Genomic DNA, 21,200 nt, shown 5'->3' on the forward strand with positions numbered 1-21,200 from the left:
AAGAAGAAAGGATGCAGATATTGTGGCAAGCCAAGGTAGCATGACGAAGAGCAATGTTGGCATAAGCAAAAAGAGAAGAAGAAAGGATGAAGATGTTGTGGCAAGCTAGGGGACAAAGAGCATTGTTGGCATAAACAAAAGGAGAAGAAGGCACATAATTTGAAAGCTAAAGCTTATGAGGCATCCACCTCAGAAGACCATGCGAATTTTGCTCTTGTTTTAAAAGATGACTAGGCGTTTTAAAGACTCTTATGATGCATAGTTGTTTGTCTTGAATCTCATAGCTTTTTAGGGTGCTTCTAGTATTGTTAGGAGCAACGTGATAACCAAGCAACAATGCGAGAAGTACAATGAGTAACATACACAAAAGCACATAGAATGAAAAGACAAAGAGACACCGATATATGTGATTCACCCAGTGTGGGCTACGTCCACAGCAAAACCACCAATCCTACATCTTTCTTATCTAGCAAGCGAAAGATACAAGATACAATCAATATATCCATTGCTCTCCTGCTATGTGAGACATACCCTTATCTTAAAATTTTGACCACACAACTCATAAGCAACTCATGCACCAATTTTTATGTATTTTTGGCTTTAGGGACACTGCCCCCGAACCCCCGCCAAGGGAGACCTAATGCATGTTGTTGTCCCCTCTTGGAACCCTCCGGCAATGTGCTAAGGGGGGTTTGTTGCCCCCCCCCATCCCCCCTTTAAAGAATGGGTATAAGCACGCTTGGGTCCAAAGCACGGCAAAAAACACTCTCTAAAGAAAGATCAAGCTCCACATACATCAATCTCCCACTCGGAGACTGATCATAGTAACTCCACTATTACTACACTCACTGAAATTCTTTGGATCTGGCTGTCCCTTGTTCTTGAAGACCAATTGAAATCAAGCAAAAGCTCAACTTCGCACAGGTTACCACCTTAGTTAAAATGTATGTAGGATTCTGGCTAGTGTGTATCTTTTCCCACTTCAATTATCCATCCTTGAGACTATGTTGGTTAGACTCTTCCTTCTTTGTGTGTGCGTGCTAAATAGTGTTCCCCAATGTGTTGGATGTACGCAACTCTTGAAAGAATTTTATTGTTCCATTCAATCAATTCATATAGCCAACATGATATCAACTCCAAGCCTAGGAAGAGTCAGTATATACAAAGGAATGTGCACCTAAACCATTTGCAACTTATCCATTTATAGAAAATTCGAAAGAAACAAGGCAATTAACCTATGATATTCAGCGAACTCATTGGCCCCACTTAATTCATCTACGAGAACTTCAACCATCAATAATGTCATGCATCTAGATTCCAGCTTGCTGATTTCAGCCACTTAAATCCTTGTAGAGAGAGCATGGTACCCTTGCAACCCTTTGCATTGGTAAATACTATTCCTGAAAGATTAGCAGATTGCTATTAGAATCCATAGTTTCAGCAGATGGTAAGAGTTTATGGCTACTCCTTTATAGCTTGATTCATCCTTCCATATGGTTACATACCTAGCTACCTTGGCTGGCCCTTACCTCATTTATGGCACTAGGAACGGAGGGAGATCAAAGGAATTGGTACGGTATACATGCCAATGGTTCGCAAGCCTGGGACTCCATATGGACAGACTGCCACCATTTAGCCTTCAGCCACCATCTATCCTATAAGAAGTGAGCTAGGTCATCCCCTATAATTCCACATGTACATGACCTGGCTAGCACCCCATTAGCTTTCAATAGCAGATATCAAAGAAGGTTTTATCAATCCCCTTGGCTATACTCAAGGTGATGGATCTGCACTTCATGCGACATGCAGGAGGTTGAGTCAAAGGATTCAGATGCCCTAAGTACTATGAGAGACATGGATGGCACCAAGAGCCGATTTGGACCTACTCAAATTTAACCACTATTAGCATTTTTTAATATCACCAAAATTTTCCCTCAACACATGCTGAATGCACACAACCCAAACACTTGAAAATGCAAAATTAATAGTTCTAGATGCACCACACTCTGCACAAAAGTGCCATTTTTCCAAAATTGTATCAAGCTTTCGCATGTATAAAATTTGCATGCATCTTCTTGCCTGTTTACACCTTCGATTTCACACATGCGAGTTTTCACTTTCAATTGAAGCCCAAATTCTACAACAAGATATGCAATGTTATTACCAGATCCACATGTTTAAAGAGTTCCTAGAGCTTTAGAGTCTGACTCCTGATACAGCAGCTCATGCTTCTTTGGAAAAGTCCGAAGCATACACCTATTACAAATCCTTAATGAAACAATGTGAGACTACATGCAACTAACCCAGCATACAACACTCAGAATCACCAGAAACTCTAAAAGGCACTTGGAGCCTAAATCTACATGCTACAGTGATGTTAAAGTTCAATTCTGGTCTAACGGTTCATTCTTGTTGTACACTCGTTTAAGCAAGTCTTGGATCTTAGACATCAGCATCTGGGATGCATCTGGCTGCAGTCGAGAGTGTTCCTGAATTTGGATCTTTTCAAAAAGGGCGCGTCGCTCAGCCTCTACTTCATTGAGACGCAATTTGAGGTACCGGTTAGTGTATTCTTCCTCCACCTTTTCAGCCTTAACAGCCACAATTCGTTGCAACTCTTCTGCTTCACGCCGTGCTTCATCAGCGCGCATTTGAAACATATCAGCCTCTGCCAGCTTCAATCTGACTATTGTCTCTAGCTCCTCGATCTGCTGTTTCTTTCTCTGCCTCTCAATTTGTAACTCTTGCAATTCTCTTTTCTTTTCCTCTAGTTCTTTGTCACATGTTTCCAAAGTAAGCTGAGCTTTTTTCAAGGCCCGAGCCTTCTCTTCTGAAACAATATCCATTTTTGCAATTGCTTCTTGCACTACTTCTGCAATACGAGTACAGGCTTCCTGAGGTTCTATCATTTTTGCCTCCTCATACTCTTTCACGTCTTCTGCTTCCAATTCTGTCAAATTCACATCATATCAGCAACATCTCTCTCTCTCTCTCTCTCTCTCTCTCTCTCTCTCTCTCTCTCTCTATATATATATATATATATATATATATATATATGCACACACATATACTTTCATAAGATTAGAATATATCCAATTGTACAATTAGATTTTCTGAAAAGCAAACAAAAAAACTGTGTGTGTGTGTGTGTGTGTGTGTGTGTGTGTGTGTGTGAGAGAGAGAGAGAGAACAGTGGGTAAATTTTGTCCAGAGACTGTCATCAGTGAAAGACACTATGCATGAACAGGGCTAGAATCTCTACAGCCTTGAGAAAGAGAGGAGGGCAAAGAAAAAGAGACAAAGGGGGGAAGTGAAAAAAGTTTAGAAGAGACATGAAACAAAGCTTTAAGTAAAATAAGACTGCTATATATCTAGATGTTAGAAATTGACCAACAGAGGATATGCACAGTAGAAGACTGATAGAAAAGCCCAGCAGCTCACCCAGTGTGTGTGTGTGGGTGGGTGGAATCATAAACTTCTTATCTTATGTTCTTCAAATAGATGTGCAGACTCATAAATAGACAATGATCCAGCCAGATATAGAAGCTACCAAAGGAATATATTTCCGTCCAAAGCTATGGACACAATACAAAAGAGAGAGATCCAAAGTCCCACGAGAGCGTAATCTTTTGATCTTACCACCACATACTCCTACTACCTGCTGGATATCTCTAGAACTTGAGCCTGCGTGCTCCACCTCGAGCATATGTAGACTCTCCGTCCTTCGACCTCAGCTTCTTGCTGCCCTAGGAGACAGACAAGGTACCAGCTCAGTCTGCAGCCACTCTCTGGACTCCTCTGCGTCCTGAATGTAGGCCTGAGGGCGTGTGAGCTGGTGCTCCTGCTGCTCCCTTTGTGTGCTGATTGCTGGATGATGAAATGCCCTGTCATGGGCTGCTTTTATAGGGCCCAAGGCCCCTTGAAATGGCCGACCAGTCTGCCCATAATTGGCCGACTGGATCAGGCCCAACCGACCCCACCAGCTCCCTATCTGGGGCTGTGGGCTGCCGTCTCTTGGGCTGTGGGCTGGCTGACCTGGTTGGCCAGCCAACCAGCCCTTCTGGCCTTATATAGGGGCAGGGTACTGCCCACTGCATCCCCTCCCTTCCCTTGCCATCTTGCACCACCTGTAGGTCCTGTTGCAAGCTGTGTTCCTGCCCACAGACACCCGCCTTATAGGCGCCTTCATCTCTGGTATCTCCCGCCATGTCTGCTGCTCCAAATCTGCCTTTTCCAGGCCAGATCGCTGCTGCTGACTTAATAGCCATCTGCGCATCAGCTCCATCACGCAGCCGTCACGACTCCTTCTCTTGTGAGGTGCTGCCCATGTGACAGCCCCCTCTCTCTCTTTCTCTCTCTCCTTTGGGCATATGTCCTGCCCTAGGTCTCCCTCCCCCACGCTCTCCTTATTGGGGAGCTTACAGATGGGGAGGTGACCTTTCCAACACTAGATGAATCCCGGAACATGCCCAGACTCATCCTCTTAAAACACAACACATAGTGCAGCTTCAATCACATGACTGTCATTCATAAGGTTGAAAACCATGAACTCCATTACGCATAGCAGGGACTAGCATCCTAAACCAACGTCATTAGTGTCCAAGGGTGGGTGTAGATCATAGTATAAACATATGCTGTCCCACATACAAATCCAAACATCCACATCCATTTATACAAAGGTCTTCGTACTAAGTTTCTGTCAGGTGAAGGGCAAACTCAGCCGTGACAAAGGCTAGCACTAAAGGAGAAGGCTAATCAAAAAGCAGTCCACATTTTCTTCATACAAGCTATTGCTTGTGAAGATGCTACGATTTCATTCTAGTCTCTCCCAAACGAGGATCTAAGCAAAAAAAATGCTTGGACAATTTGACTGATAGGGCAACACACCACTTAAGATAGAATTTATTGCACTATCAGAAAGACTAAGTTACTTAATAAGCAAAGCTATGCCTTCATCCTCATCAGTACCCAAGCATAAGCTGCCAACTGGGTTTTGAAACATTCTGCAATCTCTTCGGTAAACGCAGTGCTTACTACGCTTTATCAGCTACAGCAACAAAAAGTAAAAAGGAGGAGAAACACGATGAAAGCACTAACTTGTACAAAGACGAAAGAACTTATAAAATTGGAAAGTAATCCCTTCATGCTTAGCTATATTAAAAATGTTAATGTGAGGCATTCTATTGGTAGCACACTCAAGTTGTTGCCGTTTACCATTTATATCAACTTCTAAACCTACGGTTCTCATACAATTAAGTTCAAAAAATTCGAAAGGATAAGTTCCTTCGCAAAAGAATTTGGATCTTTGTACATAAAATCTTTAAATATTAAAAGAACTTGGAGAAACATCTATGAAGCTAACTAAGTTTTCAATTGTGTATAAACAGAAAACCCACGAATAAAAAGATATAAGTTTACTAAGAATGCAGCACAGCTAGTGCCAATCAAGTTTTTGATTTTTTTATTTCAGCCAACACAAATCAAAAAGTAAGGCTGATTTTTCAATTCTTAAAATTTTGCATCTACAATTTTCGTCCAAATCCCTTCATGAACGTCTGCATTAACCTCCAGCCCTTGCATTTACAGAACTTAGATGGTCCCTTCAGGCCATCAAAGACGTAACACCTAAATGAGGATGGTTTCATTCACGCACCGAAATGCCTACATGTCCATCTCTCTCACACAATACAAATTGCCATGGGTCAGCTCAAGACATAGAGGTGGGGTGTGAGATTGCGGCCACATGACATCAATAAGATTTAAAACTATGCATTTTCTGCGACATGCAAGAGGTGGAAACAAAGGAGCATGTACTAATGAGGTGCCATAAATTCTAGAACATTCGAGGGAGAGTTCATTGCTTCTTTACTCATGGATATCTAGAGAAGAGGCAAGTCATTGAATACCCCGTGGAAGATGTGCTGCACTCTTTGCACATGAGGTCGCCTTATTCCAATCTAGGCTCATGAGGCTAGTTGCTAGACATGGCCCTTGACAATAAGAGATCATTGGCTTCTTCATATGAGAAAAGCCTACAAGGATTATGAGTAGTTGAGCTTGGGACTTTGAGCCTACTCTCCAAAGATGCCAAGTCGGTGATAGATTGGACACAAACCCAATGAACTCCTCCCCCCCCTCCCATTGCCGCATTACAGTGCCATGGTACTTCATGACAGCCAACACAAAGAGACCCTTGACAACAAACTTCTTCATAGGATAAGAGCCTACAAGGATTTTGAGTCGTCAAGCTCGAGACTCTGAGCCTACCCTCTAGAGACACCACGGTCCACCTCCGTGAGGATTGGACACATGCCCAACAAGCTCCTTCCCCATTTGAGGCACCCTAAATGCCACATAACAATGCTAGGCTACTTCACGACACCCATACATATGCCTCACAAAGAGGAATACGGGGCAACAATAACATATTTCGAGCATGCTCTAAATGCACTAGGGCTCCCAAGTGTGACCATAATTGGGTCCACAAGGAGCTTAGATTACTTGTAAATGACGTGTGACAAGAATTACTCCCAATACATGGAGTATTCCTTTTTGTTTTGATACAATCGAGTGTACTAGATGCCTCTAGTGCCACCTAATCGAGTATTTTTCCAACATCATTGTCTTGTAGGCCTCCTTGACCTTTTGTTCAGGACTTGGGTTTTCCTTTATATTTTGTCATGGGTGTTGATGCCCACTTAGTGGCCCACCTTCAGCATTTTGTATTAATTTCTTTTTAATCTCATAGACCCCCGATCAATTCTTGGGAAATTCAAAAAGACTCTTTAGCATCTTTCTAAGTCTTTGGGAATCAAACCTACAGTGGTATTGGCTGGTGATCAGCAACATATACTTCCAAGATCTTTTGGCAGAAACATGTCCAATTCGAACCAGAAAACGTAGATTCCCCAGACTAAGAGATCGAAGGAGTTCCACAAAGAGGCATTTAAAGCTATGTTTTCTTTCATGAAGCGCTTTATGCTTATTTAAAGATCTAACCCTTGTACTCATTTACAAGGAGAAAGTGCATTGTTTCCTTTTTGTTTCAGCAACAGGGAATATATTTACATACATGATTCTAGCATGACTTGAAAAGTTTATTTAGCAAGTAAAAGGGAACTAGTATCCTTAAGACTTGAGGCCAAATTTCAGTTCAAGTTAAATTGTTTCAGTATGGAGGCCATTTCTTCTATGGACAAGATTATGGACTTACAGCTTTGCCATTACCAAAGAGGTCCATAATATTATCCACAAGACTTATATCGCTAATAGTTGAGGTCAACTATTAAGAAGCAGAGGGGAAAGTCACTGGACAGCATTTCGAGAACTAGAAAAGAATTGAAGAGATTATCAGAAAACAAGTATCTTTGAGATACCTTTGATTAAGGCCAGATCCCACTTGAGAGTGATGTCTTCAAAGTTAATCTTGACAGTCATTTATTTTGTTATGACACAGTTACATGTTTTCAGTTTTCTTATTTTTGGAGGATTCCAAGTTATAGTGTTCGAATTATACAGTCTCTATTATGGAACCAGTTTCTTGTACCCTATGTGATTAAGGCTATGGACTACTTGGTCTCATCTTTCATATGGTCATTATTGACCAAGTATTTTCCTCAAGATTCTATACCTCTCTTTATTAGTATTTGTGTATGAAATATACAAGGACTTTTATGGTCTCTCTTGGATTTATATGGTCAACATGATACAGTCTTACAGTTTATCTATCGATAATAAATTCTTTTGAAAAAGAAAGTTTTTTTCACAAGACATCAAAGTAAGTGTATACCTAAGCTGCACAGTTAAGTGCTTGCTTTACATCTGGGACTTTTGGGGGGGGGGGGGGTATCAGGAGCTCCCTACCAAGACCCATTTCTATCGCAACCACTTCCTGAGAGTATCGCAGGAGGGATTCATCATCCCCAGTATCTTGAGGAAAGAGGAGCCTCATATGCATTAAGGATCGCCATTGGACAAATGCGGGTTTCATCCCATCAGCTCAGGATTGACACAAGAATAGTAGCAGGTATACCCAGAGAGCAATGAATCTGTATACTATGCATATTGGGAGTGATTGAGACAGAGGAGCATTTTCTTTGTGCCAGCCTGGCCTACTATGAGATTAGGGAACGATACCATTGCCCCTACCAGGAGGGGAGCGGCTTCGGCTGACTCTCATGATTGATCCACTTCCATGACCAGGTCTGCATTGGGCTCTATCTACTTAAGATGCGCCAACACAGGGAGACTCTACTACGACAAATTAGAGAGCAGCAGGAGGCAACCTGACCACAAGATACAGAGGCTGACCGGGTACAGCGACGTCTCACAAATTTTTATGCATTTGAGTCACCTCCAAGGACATCGAGGTGGAGGAGGAGGAACTAGCTGATATGCGGGTAGCTGGACCACCGAGAGAGAGACGCAAGGACCACCAAGCAACACGGAGAGCGACTAGAGCACGCTACTGAGGTCCGGCCTATCACAGCTTTCCTCAGGGGAGACCGCCCGAGACGAGGGGTCACTTTGAACATAGCCTAGTGGGTTCAGAGATTGAGAAGACCACGCCCCTCCCGCCAACCGCAGCGTGGGACAGCCCGACAGACATAGATCCGATATATTTTCACCGCACACAAATGAGAGCCACCACAGTGCCAGGCTTCGGTTCCTAAGTCCCAGGTCTCAACCTACTGCAGTTAGTATGTGATTTGTACTTGATTTTTGCTCAAGCTATTGAGCTCTTTAGATCAGCATAGTACTCAGCAAGGGTCATAGTGCGCCCTTTGCTCCAACCAACTGAGGCTTGTATGAGTTTTTCCTTTTTGGTGTACTTTGTACTTTGTCCTAGAGGCCCACGACCGCGGACGTTAATACATCTCTCTCTCTCTCTCTCTCTCTCTCTCTCTCTCTCTCTCTCTCTCTTTTCGGAAACGGGGAAATGAAAACGGGCAGGAAATGGTATTTCGGAGTTTCGGTCACAAGAACAAACGGTTTAAATGGGGTTTCGGTTTTTAAGGTTAATAAAAAATATATTATATATATGATAATTGTTAATACATATGTCATACTGTATACAACAAGGCCTAAGAGGACAACAAGGAGGAGAGGAGAGGGCAAGGGCTGAGGAGAGCATGGAGAAGAGGGCAAGGGCTGAGGAGAGCAAGAAGGAGAGGTTGGAGAGGAGAGGGCAAGGGCTCAGGAGAGCAAGGAGGATATGCTAGAGAGGAGAGCAAGGAGGAGGAGCAGCGGGCTGAGAGGGGGGTTGTAGGATGAGAGGAGAGCAAGAGGAGAGGCTTGAGAGTGAGCAAAAACTGCCCTACCGGCCGATGGGGTTCTAACTTCTTACTTCGTGGTTGAGGCGGTGTGTGCTGGTACTTTTGCTTCTATAGCTGAGCATTGGTGTCTACAAGCTCTTACATTGATGCTCTATATATACGTTTCCTTAGCTAAATTCCAAAGGCACTACAAGAGCCCCCCCCCCCAAAAAAAAGGCCTGCCCGAAACGCCATTTCTGGTGTCGGAAACAAGAGCGAGCCTACAAAATGCCGACATGTGGTTGTGTTGAAGACAAATGGGGTAAACAGTCCTACAGTGCCATGGAACTTACTCAGAAGGAACACCCAATAAAGCTGCAGAAATGTTCTCACTAGCCTCAATAAGATGTGCACAGCCCTCATTGAAAAGATTGATAGTCTTGAAGCCACTAATGTGGCCTTGCTAGCTCAGAAAGAACTTGTAGACACGGTATTAGCTGAAATGAAGAAACAGGGTGGGATGATGCAGGAAGAGTGGAAGAAAGAGAAAGCCAGGAGAGAGGAATGGGAGAAAGACAACACCAGCCTACAGGATAAAGTACACGCATTGGAAGTTGAGGTACAGCAAATCAAAGAAATGAAAGGGGCCCCTGAAGAGGAGACATGCAAGGCAATGGAAGAGCTCAAAGTAGAAAATGCCAACCTCAAGAAAGATATTGCAGCCATGCAGGCCACAATGCAAGGGAAGCACGCTGAACTCAAACAACAATCAGCATGGGAAAGGCCAAGCTGCAGGAATTGGAAGGATGTGGTTAAGAAAACCACACCAGCCACTAAAATGGAGATCAAATTAAGATGCCCTTGAAGAGGACAAGAGACGAGACAGAAAATCCCTGAATGTACTTGTTAGAGGCTTGCCAATTGGGGACACCGCTATGGCTGACGCCAAAATCCTCTTCACCAAGATGGGTGTTAATCTCACCTGTGAGAAACTTGGAGGGGGGGGAAAGCTGAGGCATTGGCAAGGCCACTGGTGGTAAGATTTCGAACAACAAAAGAGGACAGATCCACTCTTGTGAGAATGAGGGCATCATTGAATGGTACCACAACAGGAACATCGAAGGGAGGGAATGGTGAAAGTGATGGCGGCAAGACAGGAAGGAAAATGGGCAGCATACAGAGATGGGAAAGTGATTATTCGTGAGAGAGCAGCAAGAGGCAGAAAGAGAAGAGGAGAGAAAGGAGGGCAGTTTGCTACTTCCCCCTAGACACATCATCCTACACACATGAGGTCACAACAGATGGACACAGCCCATATGAGACCATACACGATGATATCACAGAGTTTTCCAGACAAGAGATACCTCCGTCTTGGTGACTTCAATGCACGCACAGGGGACATACAGGTTGGCCTGCTGGATTTTGATGCCGAAAATAGATGCAGCAGAGTTGGGGATATTGAGCAGCAGATGCACCACATGTGATAGGATACGGGCGACACCTACTTGAGCTGGGGGCTGTCCACGACTTGATTAGATACAATGGTCTCCAGAGATGGCCTTCATTTGGTGGACGGACTTGTTTCCACAAGCACGGTGGACTACCTCTTAGGCCCATAACAGGCCCACTAGCCTTTACCTCTCGGATAAATGATTTTGTTGTGCCTTCCCCCCCACTTGGTGCCAACCACATGTGACAGGATACGGGCGACACTTGAGCTGGGGGCTGTCCACGACTTGATTATATACAATGGTCTGCAAAGATGGCCTTCATCTGGTGGACTCACTTGTTTCCCACATGGTGGGGGGACAAGCACGATGGACTACCTGTTAGGACCACTAGCCTTTACCTCTCGGATACATGATTTTGTTGTGCCTTCCCCCCCACTTGGTGCCAATCACTCATATCTAGCCTTCTGTATCTTGGCTGCCTTGCCAGTCATGAGAAGGGCCCCTTGTTAAGCCAGGCAATCTCCAATTCTCCAGGACCAGATAAACAGGTACAAACACCACTGGTGCCTCTCCAAATCCTGTCAAAGAAACCCCGAATCGGAGGCAAAAACCACAACCAAAGAAATGTCAAAAGCCCCGGTTCAGAGGATAAAACAAAATTAAAAAAAATTATTTAAAAAATGTTTTTCTGGTCTGACCAGATCTGGCCGACCAGATTGACCTGGTCGGTCAAATCTGACCAGGTCGGTCAAATCTGACCAGGTCGGTCAACCTGTTGGTTGACCGACTTAAAGCCCCTTCCGATTTAAAGGGGGGGGGGCTGGGTATTCAAACACAATCTCTCTTCCAGCTCCAGAGGTTCCTGCACACCCTGAGCCACTTCTGCCTCCTCTGCTGCCTCAACTTCTGCCTCCTGGCTGCCTCCTCTGCTGTCCTCTTTTCTGCCCCAGATCTGCCCCTCCTTTCTGCTCAGATCTGTCCTCCTTTCTGCTCCAGATCTGTCCCCTTTTTCAGCTCCAGATCTGCCCTCTTTTCTGCTCCAGAACAGCCTTCCTTTCTGCTTCAGTTCTGCTCTCCTTTCTGCATCAGATCAGCTCCAATTTCTGCTCCAGATCTGCCTTCGTTTAGCTTCAGATCTGTCCCAACTTCTGCTCCAAGATCTGCCCTCAACTTCTGCTCCAGATCTACCTCCAACTTCCGCTCCAGATTCTGTTCTTTCTATTCCAAATCTGCAGCAACCCCTGCATCAGTTTGCTGTCTCAGATTTGGTTCAGTTCCAACTTGTGGAGCTAGTGCAGAAGTCCACTACAGTTGTCAGGACTGAAGTTTGTGTTGGGGTAAAGGCACTGGCCACCCTTGTAACAGTATTAATCTAGTACTACTAAGTACACTAAGTACACATTGTACTTAGGTACTTAGTGGCCCTAGTCTTATCCATATATATACTAGTGTGTGTACTTGGGGAGGTACCACTCATTCTTTTATCCCCACCCACTGGTGTGTGACTACTGTGAGTGTGTCTCTCTACTCCCTACTCTATCTCTCCCTCACACTCTCCATCAACTGGTATCAGAGCCAACGGGCTCTCTCCCTCTGCTTCCACTCCCTCTCTCCCTAGCCTACCCCTACCGTACGGACAAGTCCGTACGGCCGTACATCGTCCGTACAGCCGTACGGACGGATCGCAACAGCCAACGGCTGCAAGGCGGGAGCTCGGGCGGCGTAGCCAGGACGCGGCTGCAAGGCGGGATCGCGGGCGGCGTAACCAGGACGAGGCTGCAAGGCGGGAGCTCGGGCGGTGTAGCCAGGACGCGGCTTCAAGGCGGGATCGCGGGCGGCGTAACCAGGACGAGGCTGCAAGGCGGGAGCGCGGGCGGCTTAGCCAGGGAGCGGCTGCACGTCGCAGCCAAGAGCTGCTGAAAGGCGGGAGCGCGGGCGGCTCAGCCAACGCGTGGCTGCACGACGCAGCCAAAGGCTGCAAGCAAGCGCAAAGGCGCTGCTGCAAGCTCGCAGGGCGCGGCTGCGAGCCAAAGGCTGCAGGTCGTAGGGCGTGGCTGCACGTCGCAGCCAAGGGCTGCATCTGCGCAGGCGAGGCCAGGGCTCGCGGGCGGTGTAGCTGGAGCGACTTCAAGGCGTGGCTGCATCGGCATCGACATTTCTCCGGGCAGCGTTCACGTCCGTACCAGCCCCCCCCTTTCTTCCGGCTCCTTTTGTTACAGATGAACAGCAGCAACGGCCAAAAGTACAGCCAAAAGGCGGGGTACCGCAGCAAAGGTGTTGGTATCTACTGTGGCAGGGCATCACTCAACTCTGAGGCTTAGCTTATTCCGCAAACAGAGTTGAGACAAGTTATTCACTTGGCCAGTGAGGGTTGACACAGTGTATGCATTATCAGATTTGCAGTGTGTATGCTTGACACTTGGGCAGAGGTTTATGCTTTTGTCAGTGTGTACCCGCACATGCCTTGTGAGCAGTAGCAGTTGATGCCATTTACTGTGTTAATGCACGGAATGTGCAGTCAATTCAAGGGGCTTTTGATGCTATTATGCTTGGGACAAATGCTTTAGTTTGTTGCTGCAAGTACATCCACATTTGGTACAGATTTGGTCGATTTTTACCAAGTTTGACCTTAGTCAAATTTGGGGCTTTTGTAGCCTGACCGGAAATCTGTCAAGTGGGAGCACTCTACATGCATCAGGCTATCTCGTAAAGCACTACTATGCTTTGAAAGTGCAAATTTGACTTACAGTTTTTTTTTTGGTCAAAGGTCAATCTTTTTAATTGGAGGTCAAATCTCTGATTTTCTTCATGCATTCAAAGGGCTTTTGAGCAATCTCACTTCCAAAGTGTGAATTCAGTTGGGGGGGAAGTTTCTGGAGCATATGGAGGTCTAAAATCAGAGATCTTCATCCACAATCTGAGATTCACTGTTTTTTGACAGTCCGGGACTGTCAACCAGCAAGTTTGACCAGATTTCACTGTCAAAAAGGTCAAAAAGTACTGCTACTTTTTTCAGAAAACAGTTCTGGGATTTTTCTGGAGCACTTTGAAGGAGCTGTACCGCACTTTCGCCAGCAAAAAGACAGGAACAGATTGCTGTACTGTTTCTGCAGCAAGTGGGAGAAAGACTTTCAGTCGGTTTTATGCCACTGAAACAGTACCAAGTTCATTTTCTGATCGTACTTCCGCTGCGGGGGAATTTTCTTGGAGTAACTAGTGCTTAATTGCACGACTACAGGGGGTCAAACTCTATTTTCTTTACCATGAGTTCCAGCAGCGACGTGTCGTCCTTGTTCCAGATAAAGAAGCTCGAAGGAGCTAAAAACTACGACATATGGAGGACACAGTGCTACAATGTGTTGATGCAGAAGGACCAGTACAAACCTATAAAGGAGAAGGGTGTTAAGCCCTCCAACATTACTGATGAGCAGTGGGAGAAGATGGACGGCTTGGCCAGGTCGACCATTATGCTTACAGTTGTTGATTCACTGGTTGTAGGCATCAGGGATGAACCTACTGCGTGGAAAATGTGGCAACGCCTTGAGGATACTTATGCCAAGAAAAGTGCCACGGGAAAAGCTTACTGGCTGAAAAAGCTTGTTGGTCTTCAAATGAAGGAGGGGACAGCTATGTCCACTCATATTATTGAGTTTAACAGCATATTCAGCCAGGTGATCAACCAGGGGTTGAAGCTCGATGATGAGCTGAAAGCTACACTCATCTTATGTTCTCTACCTGAGTCATGGGACACATTCAGGACTTCTACCAGCAACTCAAATGTCATTCTGTTATTTGCAGATGTGGAGAGTGCTCTTCTACAGGAAGAGATGAACAGAAAGAACAATGCTATTGGGAAGTCAAATGCTTTGAATGCACGCAGCAGGTCCAAAACACGTGGTAAAGACAAAGAAAGAGAGAGGAGCAAGTCCCGCTCTAAGAGTGATCTTGTATGCAACTATTGTGGCAAGAAGGGACATATTGAGAAAAAGTGTTTTCAAAAGAAGAATGACCAGAGAGCCAAAGAAGGCAAGGCTCAAGGCAAGTCTAAGGGCAAAGAAAAAGAAGAGCTGAATGTTACTTATGTTAGTGACAGTGACAGTGGACATGAGATATGTTTCACCTCTTCACTGGAGGCTCATACACTTCATGCTGGTGATGGATCAGATATGTTTTCCTGGATTATAGATTCAGGTGCTTCCTTTCATGTGACATCCTACAGAGATCTGTTTGTCAGATATGCAGGAGGGCAGAAGGGAGTTGTCTTTCTTGGTGATAACCATGCATGTTCTATCATTGGTATAGGTGATGTCAGGCTTGTTCTTGAAAATGGCCAGCAGTTAATGCTTAAAGGGGTCAGGCATGTTCCTGAGGTGAAGAAGAACTTGATTTCCACAGGGTTGTTGGATGATGATGGTTATCTTACCACCTTTGGTAATCAGAAATGGAAAATCAGCAAAGGGGCAATGGCTATTGCCAGGGGTCCTAAGGTTGATACTTTGTACTCACTTCATGCTGGACATTGTCCGCATTCTGATGTAAATGCCACCGAGCTGCCAAAGATTTCATTGTGGCATAGCCGGCTTGGCCATATGAGTATTAAGGGAATGGAGCAATTGGCTCATTTTGGTTACTTGCCGAGTCTAAAATATTCAGATTTGCAGAAATGTGAATTTTGTCTCTACGGTCGTCAAGTACAAATACCTCATAAGAGAAGGTCAAATCAGAAATTACAGCTCTTGGAGCTAGTACATACAGATGTGTGTGAGATGCCTACACTCTCTTTAGGAGGTTCAAAGTACATACTGTCATTCATAGATGACGCCACCCGCAAAGTGTGGGTTTACACTCTCAGAAAGAAGAGTGATACGTTCAAGGCTTTCACTAAGTTTGTTGCACTAGTTGAAAATGAGACAGGCAAAAAACTGAAAGCCTTACGATCTGACAATGGTGGAGAGTACTTGTCCAAAGAATTTCAAGAATTCTGTGAGGCAAAGGGTATCCAAAGGGTTTTGTCTGCACCATATGATCCTCCACAGAATGGTACAGCTGAAAAAATGTTCAGGACCATTCAAGAGAAAGTCAGATCCATGTTGTCACATGCTGCATTGCCCCACACATTTTGGGCTGAAGCTGTAAAGACAGCTGTGCACCTTATTAATAGGTCACCAAACAAGAGACTATGTGGTGGTGTGCCTGAACAAGCATGGACGGGCAAGCCTCCGTCTTACAAACACCTACGGGTCTTTGGTTGTGTCGCGTATGTGCATGTATGCAGGGAGAACAGAACTAAACTGGATCCAAAGTCTCTTAAATGCATATTCCTAGGTTACGGTGACAAAGGTGAGATGGGCTACAGGATTTGATATCCCAAAAACAAAAAACTTATACGCAGCAATGATGTCGTGTTTGATGAAACCATCATGTTCAAGGAACCTGTTGTACAGCAGGAACCTTTAAAAGTAACTATTGATGATGACAGGCATCATGGGCAACACAGACAGGCTGTAAATCAGCCACAACAGCAGCATAATCAGCCATTAAATGATGCTGCAGCAGATCCTAATGGACAGCCAGTTATGGCAGAAAACATCCCAATGGATGAGGCACAGTTAGGTGATCTTCCTGACATGCAAATGCAGCCAGGAATCATGGAACAGCCACCTTATCTGGGTGATGAACAGGCTGGACAGCCAGCTCAAGATGATGGTCTTTGGGTTAGAAGGTCAACCAGACAGACGCGGCAGCCAGAAAGATTTGTTCCAGGCATTGATTATTTGATGCTCACTGATTGTGGAGAGCCTTCATGCTACAGAGAGGCTAGGCAGAGGGCAGACAAGGTTCAATGGGATCTTGCTATGAAGTCTGAAATGGACAGTCTTCACAAGAATGGCACTTGGGAATTGGTACCCTTGCCTACTGGTAAGAAGGTACTGCCATGCAAATGGGTTTATAGACTTAAAGTCACACCTGGTGAAAAGCCAAGGCATAAAGCCAGACTGGTTGCCAAAGGGTTCAAGCAGGAATATGGTGTTGACTTTGAGGAGATATTCTCTCCCGTTGTCAAGATGACAACACTCAGAACTGTATTAGCATTGGTTGCACATGCAGATATGGATTTGGTCCAAATGGATGTCAAAACAGCATTTCTTCATGGTGATTTACATGAGGAAATTTTTATGCAGCAGCCAGAGGGTTTTACAGTGAAGGGCAAAGAGAAGCTTGTATGCAGACTGAAGAAAAGTCTTTATGGTCTAAAGCAGGCACCCAGGGAATGGTATCATAAGTTTGATACATTCATGCGAACCCAGGGTTACAGGAGAAGTGACATTGATCACTGCTTATATACCAAGAAAGCTTCAGATGGCAGTTTACTTATCCTCATTTTGTATGTGGATGACATGTTAATTGCTGGAAAATCTCATAAGGAAATGAATGCCTTGAAAAAGAAATTGCACCAGACCTTTGATATGAAGGATCTTGGTGATGCCAACCATATATTGGGTATGCGCATACTTCGGGATAGGGAAAAGCGGTTGCTATACTTATCTCAGAAGGAATACATTGGCAAGGTCTTGCAGAGATTTCACATGGAGGGGGGGAAGAGTATTGGTACTCCATTACCTCCTTATGTGAAAATCAGCGCTTTGGACAGCCCTCAGACAGATGCTGAGAGAGCTGAGATGTCAAAGATTCCGTATGCATCAGCTTGTGGCAGTCTCATGTATGCTATGGTTGCAACCAGGCCCGATATTGCGTTTGCAGTGGGAGTGGTTAGCAGATACATGGCTAAACCTGGCAATAAGCATTGGAATGCAGTGAAAGGTGTCATGAGATACCTAAAGGGTACACAGGACTTGTGTATATGTTTCGGCAGTCAAGATGCAAAAGTGCAGGGTTATACAGACTCTGATTATGCCGATCACCCTGATACCCGGAAGTCTACTACCGGCTATGTTTTCACTTTCACTGGAGGTGCAGTGTCGTGGGTATCTAGAATGCAGCAATGCGTTGCTTTGTCTACTACAGAAGCTGAATATATTGCAGCCACTGAGGCGTGCAAGGAAGCTATATGGCTATCTCGGCTAGTGGCAGATTTGGTCTACTCTAGTGATACTCCATTGTTGCATTGTGACAGTCAGAGTGCCATACAGTTGGCACGAAATCCTGTTTTTCATGCAAAGACGAAGCACATCGACGTGAAGTATCATTTTATCAGGGAGGTGCTTGAGAACAAGCAACTTCAGCTTGTGAAAGTTCACACTGATGACAATCCAGCAGATCTGTTGACAAAAGGATTGGCTGCTGAGCGGTTGCACGATCGGAGTGAAGCATGGCTGTCCACTCTCGGGCCTTACATTGATGAGACCACATCTTTCATAGACCACCTAGGAGGCAAGGGGTCACTACTGGCTGATCTCATGATACAAATATTACTATACGCTGATGACATAAACCTTGGGAAGACCAAGGTTATGGTCCTCAACACCTCACATGTCGTGGCTCATCGACTCAGCTTTACTTACCGTGGTGAGCCAGTGGAGTTAGTGCTGTCCTACACGTATTTAGGAGCAGTCTCCACGGGACCCCTTTTCACGATGACACATGCAGCCCAAGCATGACTCACACAAGGGCGGAGTGCTTTGGCCCAACTAGAGAGACAATGCTTCTAGGCACACTTCCAAGACCCACCGACAAAGAGCTGGCTCTTCAACACACTCGTGCGACCGACTGCCATGTATGCAGCACCCTTCTGGGGATGTGATCTACCGAAGACTGAGTGGAAGAAATTTGAGCGACTACAGGTAAGGCAAATCTCTCTCTCTCTCTCTCTCTCTCTCTCTCTCTCTCTCTCACACACACACACACACACGCATGCACGCACCCACCCATCCCCCTAAATGGATACATCTCTCTCTCTCTCTCTCTCTCTCTCTCTCTCTCTCACACACACACACACACAAACGTGCTTAAATGCATACATACATAAAGCATGTATGTATGTTGTACTTGCGCGAGTATGTCTACAAGAAGCGAACGAAAAATGAGTTTTAACCCCATGATAGTAACCCCAAAGGTGCATCATGCTAGCAGGGACTACCTAGAATGACATTCCGATGATATCATTAGGGTGGTTACACACAGCCAAAGGGTGCCCCAGAAATGCCCAACATGTGGGCAGCCAAGAAAAGCTTTGGAGAGTCTTGAATGGGCATGGGCCAGGGGGGGTTACACACTGCCCGAGCAAGAATCCTTATAAAAAGGGAGCATTTAATGGGAAATGATCCTCTACTTCAATCTGATTGGTTGAAAAATGGGTGCCCAAACTTGGGCAGCCCAAGTTGCCTGCCCAAGAAATCTCTTATCATGGGCACGAGGTGGCAGCTGACTCAGCTTTTGGACTCCCCTAAATTTTTGCAGTGTGTAAAGGGGGGGGTGCCCATCCACACCAATGGAACATCCTGATTGGCTCCCCCCAGTTATGATGGGCAGGCACTCTTTGCTGTGTAAAGGGCCTTAGTGCCCGACAATTAATGCAGCCCCTTGCATAAATATATGATCACACATGCACACACGTCCCTGTACCCCACACAATGATTCATTTGTGCAAAAATCTTCATGCTGAGTTGGTGCAGAGCAGTCTGACAGTAGACAGGACAAACATGGTAAGACTACCACATGCAGGACAAAGCCCAATTATCACACCTTGAAAAAAGTGTTGCATTTCCTTGTGCACCATGCTTTCGTCCACTCCATTCTTCAGCTTCTCAAGCAGCTCTACTGATTTCCAAAATAATTTTCTGCCCTTTGAGTCTTCACTCCCATGGAATATGCGTCGCACAGAATCAAATTCTTTCATTAGCTCCCCCTTTTCCCAGTCACCAGCACAGGTGCGGAACACATCCTTTACCCATCCTAGTAATTCTGATGTGCATCTGCATGCTCTGCATTTGAAAAGCATCTCTGAACCAGCTCCCTTCAATAGAGGACCCATGGCTATTTGGCCCACACGTATGGCACAATCTGTATGTGTCCAGTGAGAACAAAAATCACAGCCGATCCACCTACAAGTATTAACGTCGAAGTCAAACTTGCTGCATATTGTGCACATGCATGCATTACAAAAACCATTCTTCGTGTTGCAAACCTCACACGTGCATTCATCCCCAGGTAGCTGACTTTGGCATGCCATGTTCCGGCATCTTTTGCAGAAAAAGACTTCAATCAAGACGCTTTGTGTTACAGAAATGTCTGGGTGGAGAAAAGCCTGTATTCCTGTTTTTGTAGCAACAAGTATCTCTAGCTGAGTCCTGTTTGCCCGTGTCAATGACTCTGGGGAAAGATCCTTCCTGCTAAGAAGCTGTTTCTGTAACAGTGCAAACTCTTCCCTCTGTTGAATTCCTCCTGTCCCATTCAAAATTTCGCGGAGTTCTGCCTTGAGATCTTCAGATAATTCATCAGGCTGTTCATGCATCCGTGCTGCAACTTCTTCAATGGGATCGCATGCGACATCCTTCAGCCTGAGGCGATGAAAACTGCCCACTCGATGCACCACGGTCTGCTCTGGCCTCACAAATTCGTCATCTTTCTTCAGTTCCTGTGCTTGCTGACTTCCTTTCCGATCATGTTCTCCTGTGTGCTCCGTAGGCCAGGTTTCCCTTGAACTGGCACTTTCAGACGGGGATTCCCGCACCTGCTCTAGTGCAGGAGCCCCTTTCTGCAGATCGGGGGGAGGCGCCTCCGAGGATGCAAAAGATAAAGAGGTTTGCGGCACGCACATCAATGCCATCGACGCACTCCCTCGATGAGGTAAGGGTGGCAAACCTGCTGATGAATTGCCCATGCTATCCTGACCTTCCGCAAATGACCTAGACCTCTTCATAGAAATCCCGTCACGATACGGCAAATCCTTACTGTAGAAAGCGACCGATGCTCGCCTTCAATCCCGTGGCTCGTACAAACTCAGGAACCCAGACATTTATGGCTTCCAAAAGCGATTCGCTGGCGTGAAACCTGCCAGGTAGGAAATCACCTGCAGAAAGCAAGAAAAGATTGCAGCGCAGTGGTTAGGACAGATCCCGCAAAATTCTGTTGTGTCTTGGCAATCGGGGCTAAGGAAATATGCGATCACGGCAAAATTTGCAAAGCAAAACAAGCAGGAAACGAAAAGGGGCAAGGCAAACCACGAAATAGGGCGACGAAGATGTGAGATGAAGGGGAAGAATCCGGAGAAACTGAAGAAATGCAGAATCCAGAGCCCGGAATGGTGAAATGGCGATGGCTCCGATCCCGAGGGCTGAAGCTACCTTTTACTTTTGCACAAAAGACTACAGTCTACAGTTAAAGGCTTGGACAACAGTCAAATCCCTCACCCAACCCCCTCCTCACACGTGGCACAGGGGTTGACTTCAATGGCCATAGGGTTGTGACTCACCAGCATGCCCTTTGAGTGGGGGTGATGACTCACCAATCCCAACATTGTGCGCATGTCTGTGTT

The 21,200-nt window shown here is 45.5% G+C and overlaps 1 protein-coding gene across 1 annotated transcript; it reads right to left on the bottom strand.

Moving 5' to 3' along the window:
* Window positions 1-2,101: 2,101 nt before the first annotated feature.
* Window positions 2,102-20,989, bottom strand: LOC147886749 (OBERON-like protein). The gene is made up of 3 exons (XM_087395404.1): window positions 20,887-20,989; window positions 19,409-20,716; window positions 2,102-2,950 (listed from the first exon to the last, which is right to left on the bottom strand). Exons 2-3 carry the CDS (start codon window positions 20,583-20,585, stop codon window positions 2,385-2,387), a joined length of 1,743 nt encoding a protein of 580 aa, XP_087251530.1. The 5' UTR covers window positions 20,586-20,716; window positions 20,887-20,989; the 3' UTR covers window positions 2,102-2,384.
* Between the last annotated feature and the right edge of the window lie 211 nt (window positions 20,990-21,200).

This window comes from Dipteris shenzhenensis, chromosome 24 (assembly GCF_047967505.1).
Source record: "Dipteris shenzhenensis isolate YYH24624 ecotype China chromosome 24, Dip_SZ_1.0, whole genome shotgun sequence".
NCBI lineage: Eukaryota > Viridiplantae > Streptophyta > Polypodiopsida > Gleicheniales > Dipteridaceae > Dipteris > Dipteris shenzhenensis.

Excerpts from the sequence above, each read along its gene's own strand:
- LOC147886749 (XM_087395404.1), bottom strand. The coding sequence starts at position 20,585 with ATGAAGAGGTCTAGGTCATTTGCGGAAGGTCAGGATAGCATGGGCAAT. Across the intron at positions 2,951-19,408 it reads AATGCAACACTTTTTTCAAG|AATTGGAAGCAGAAGACGTG; the intron begins GTGTGATAATTG and ends TGAATTTGACAG.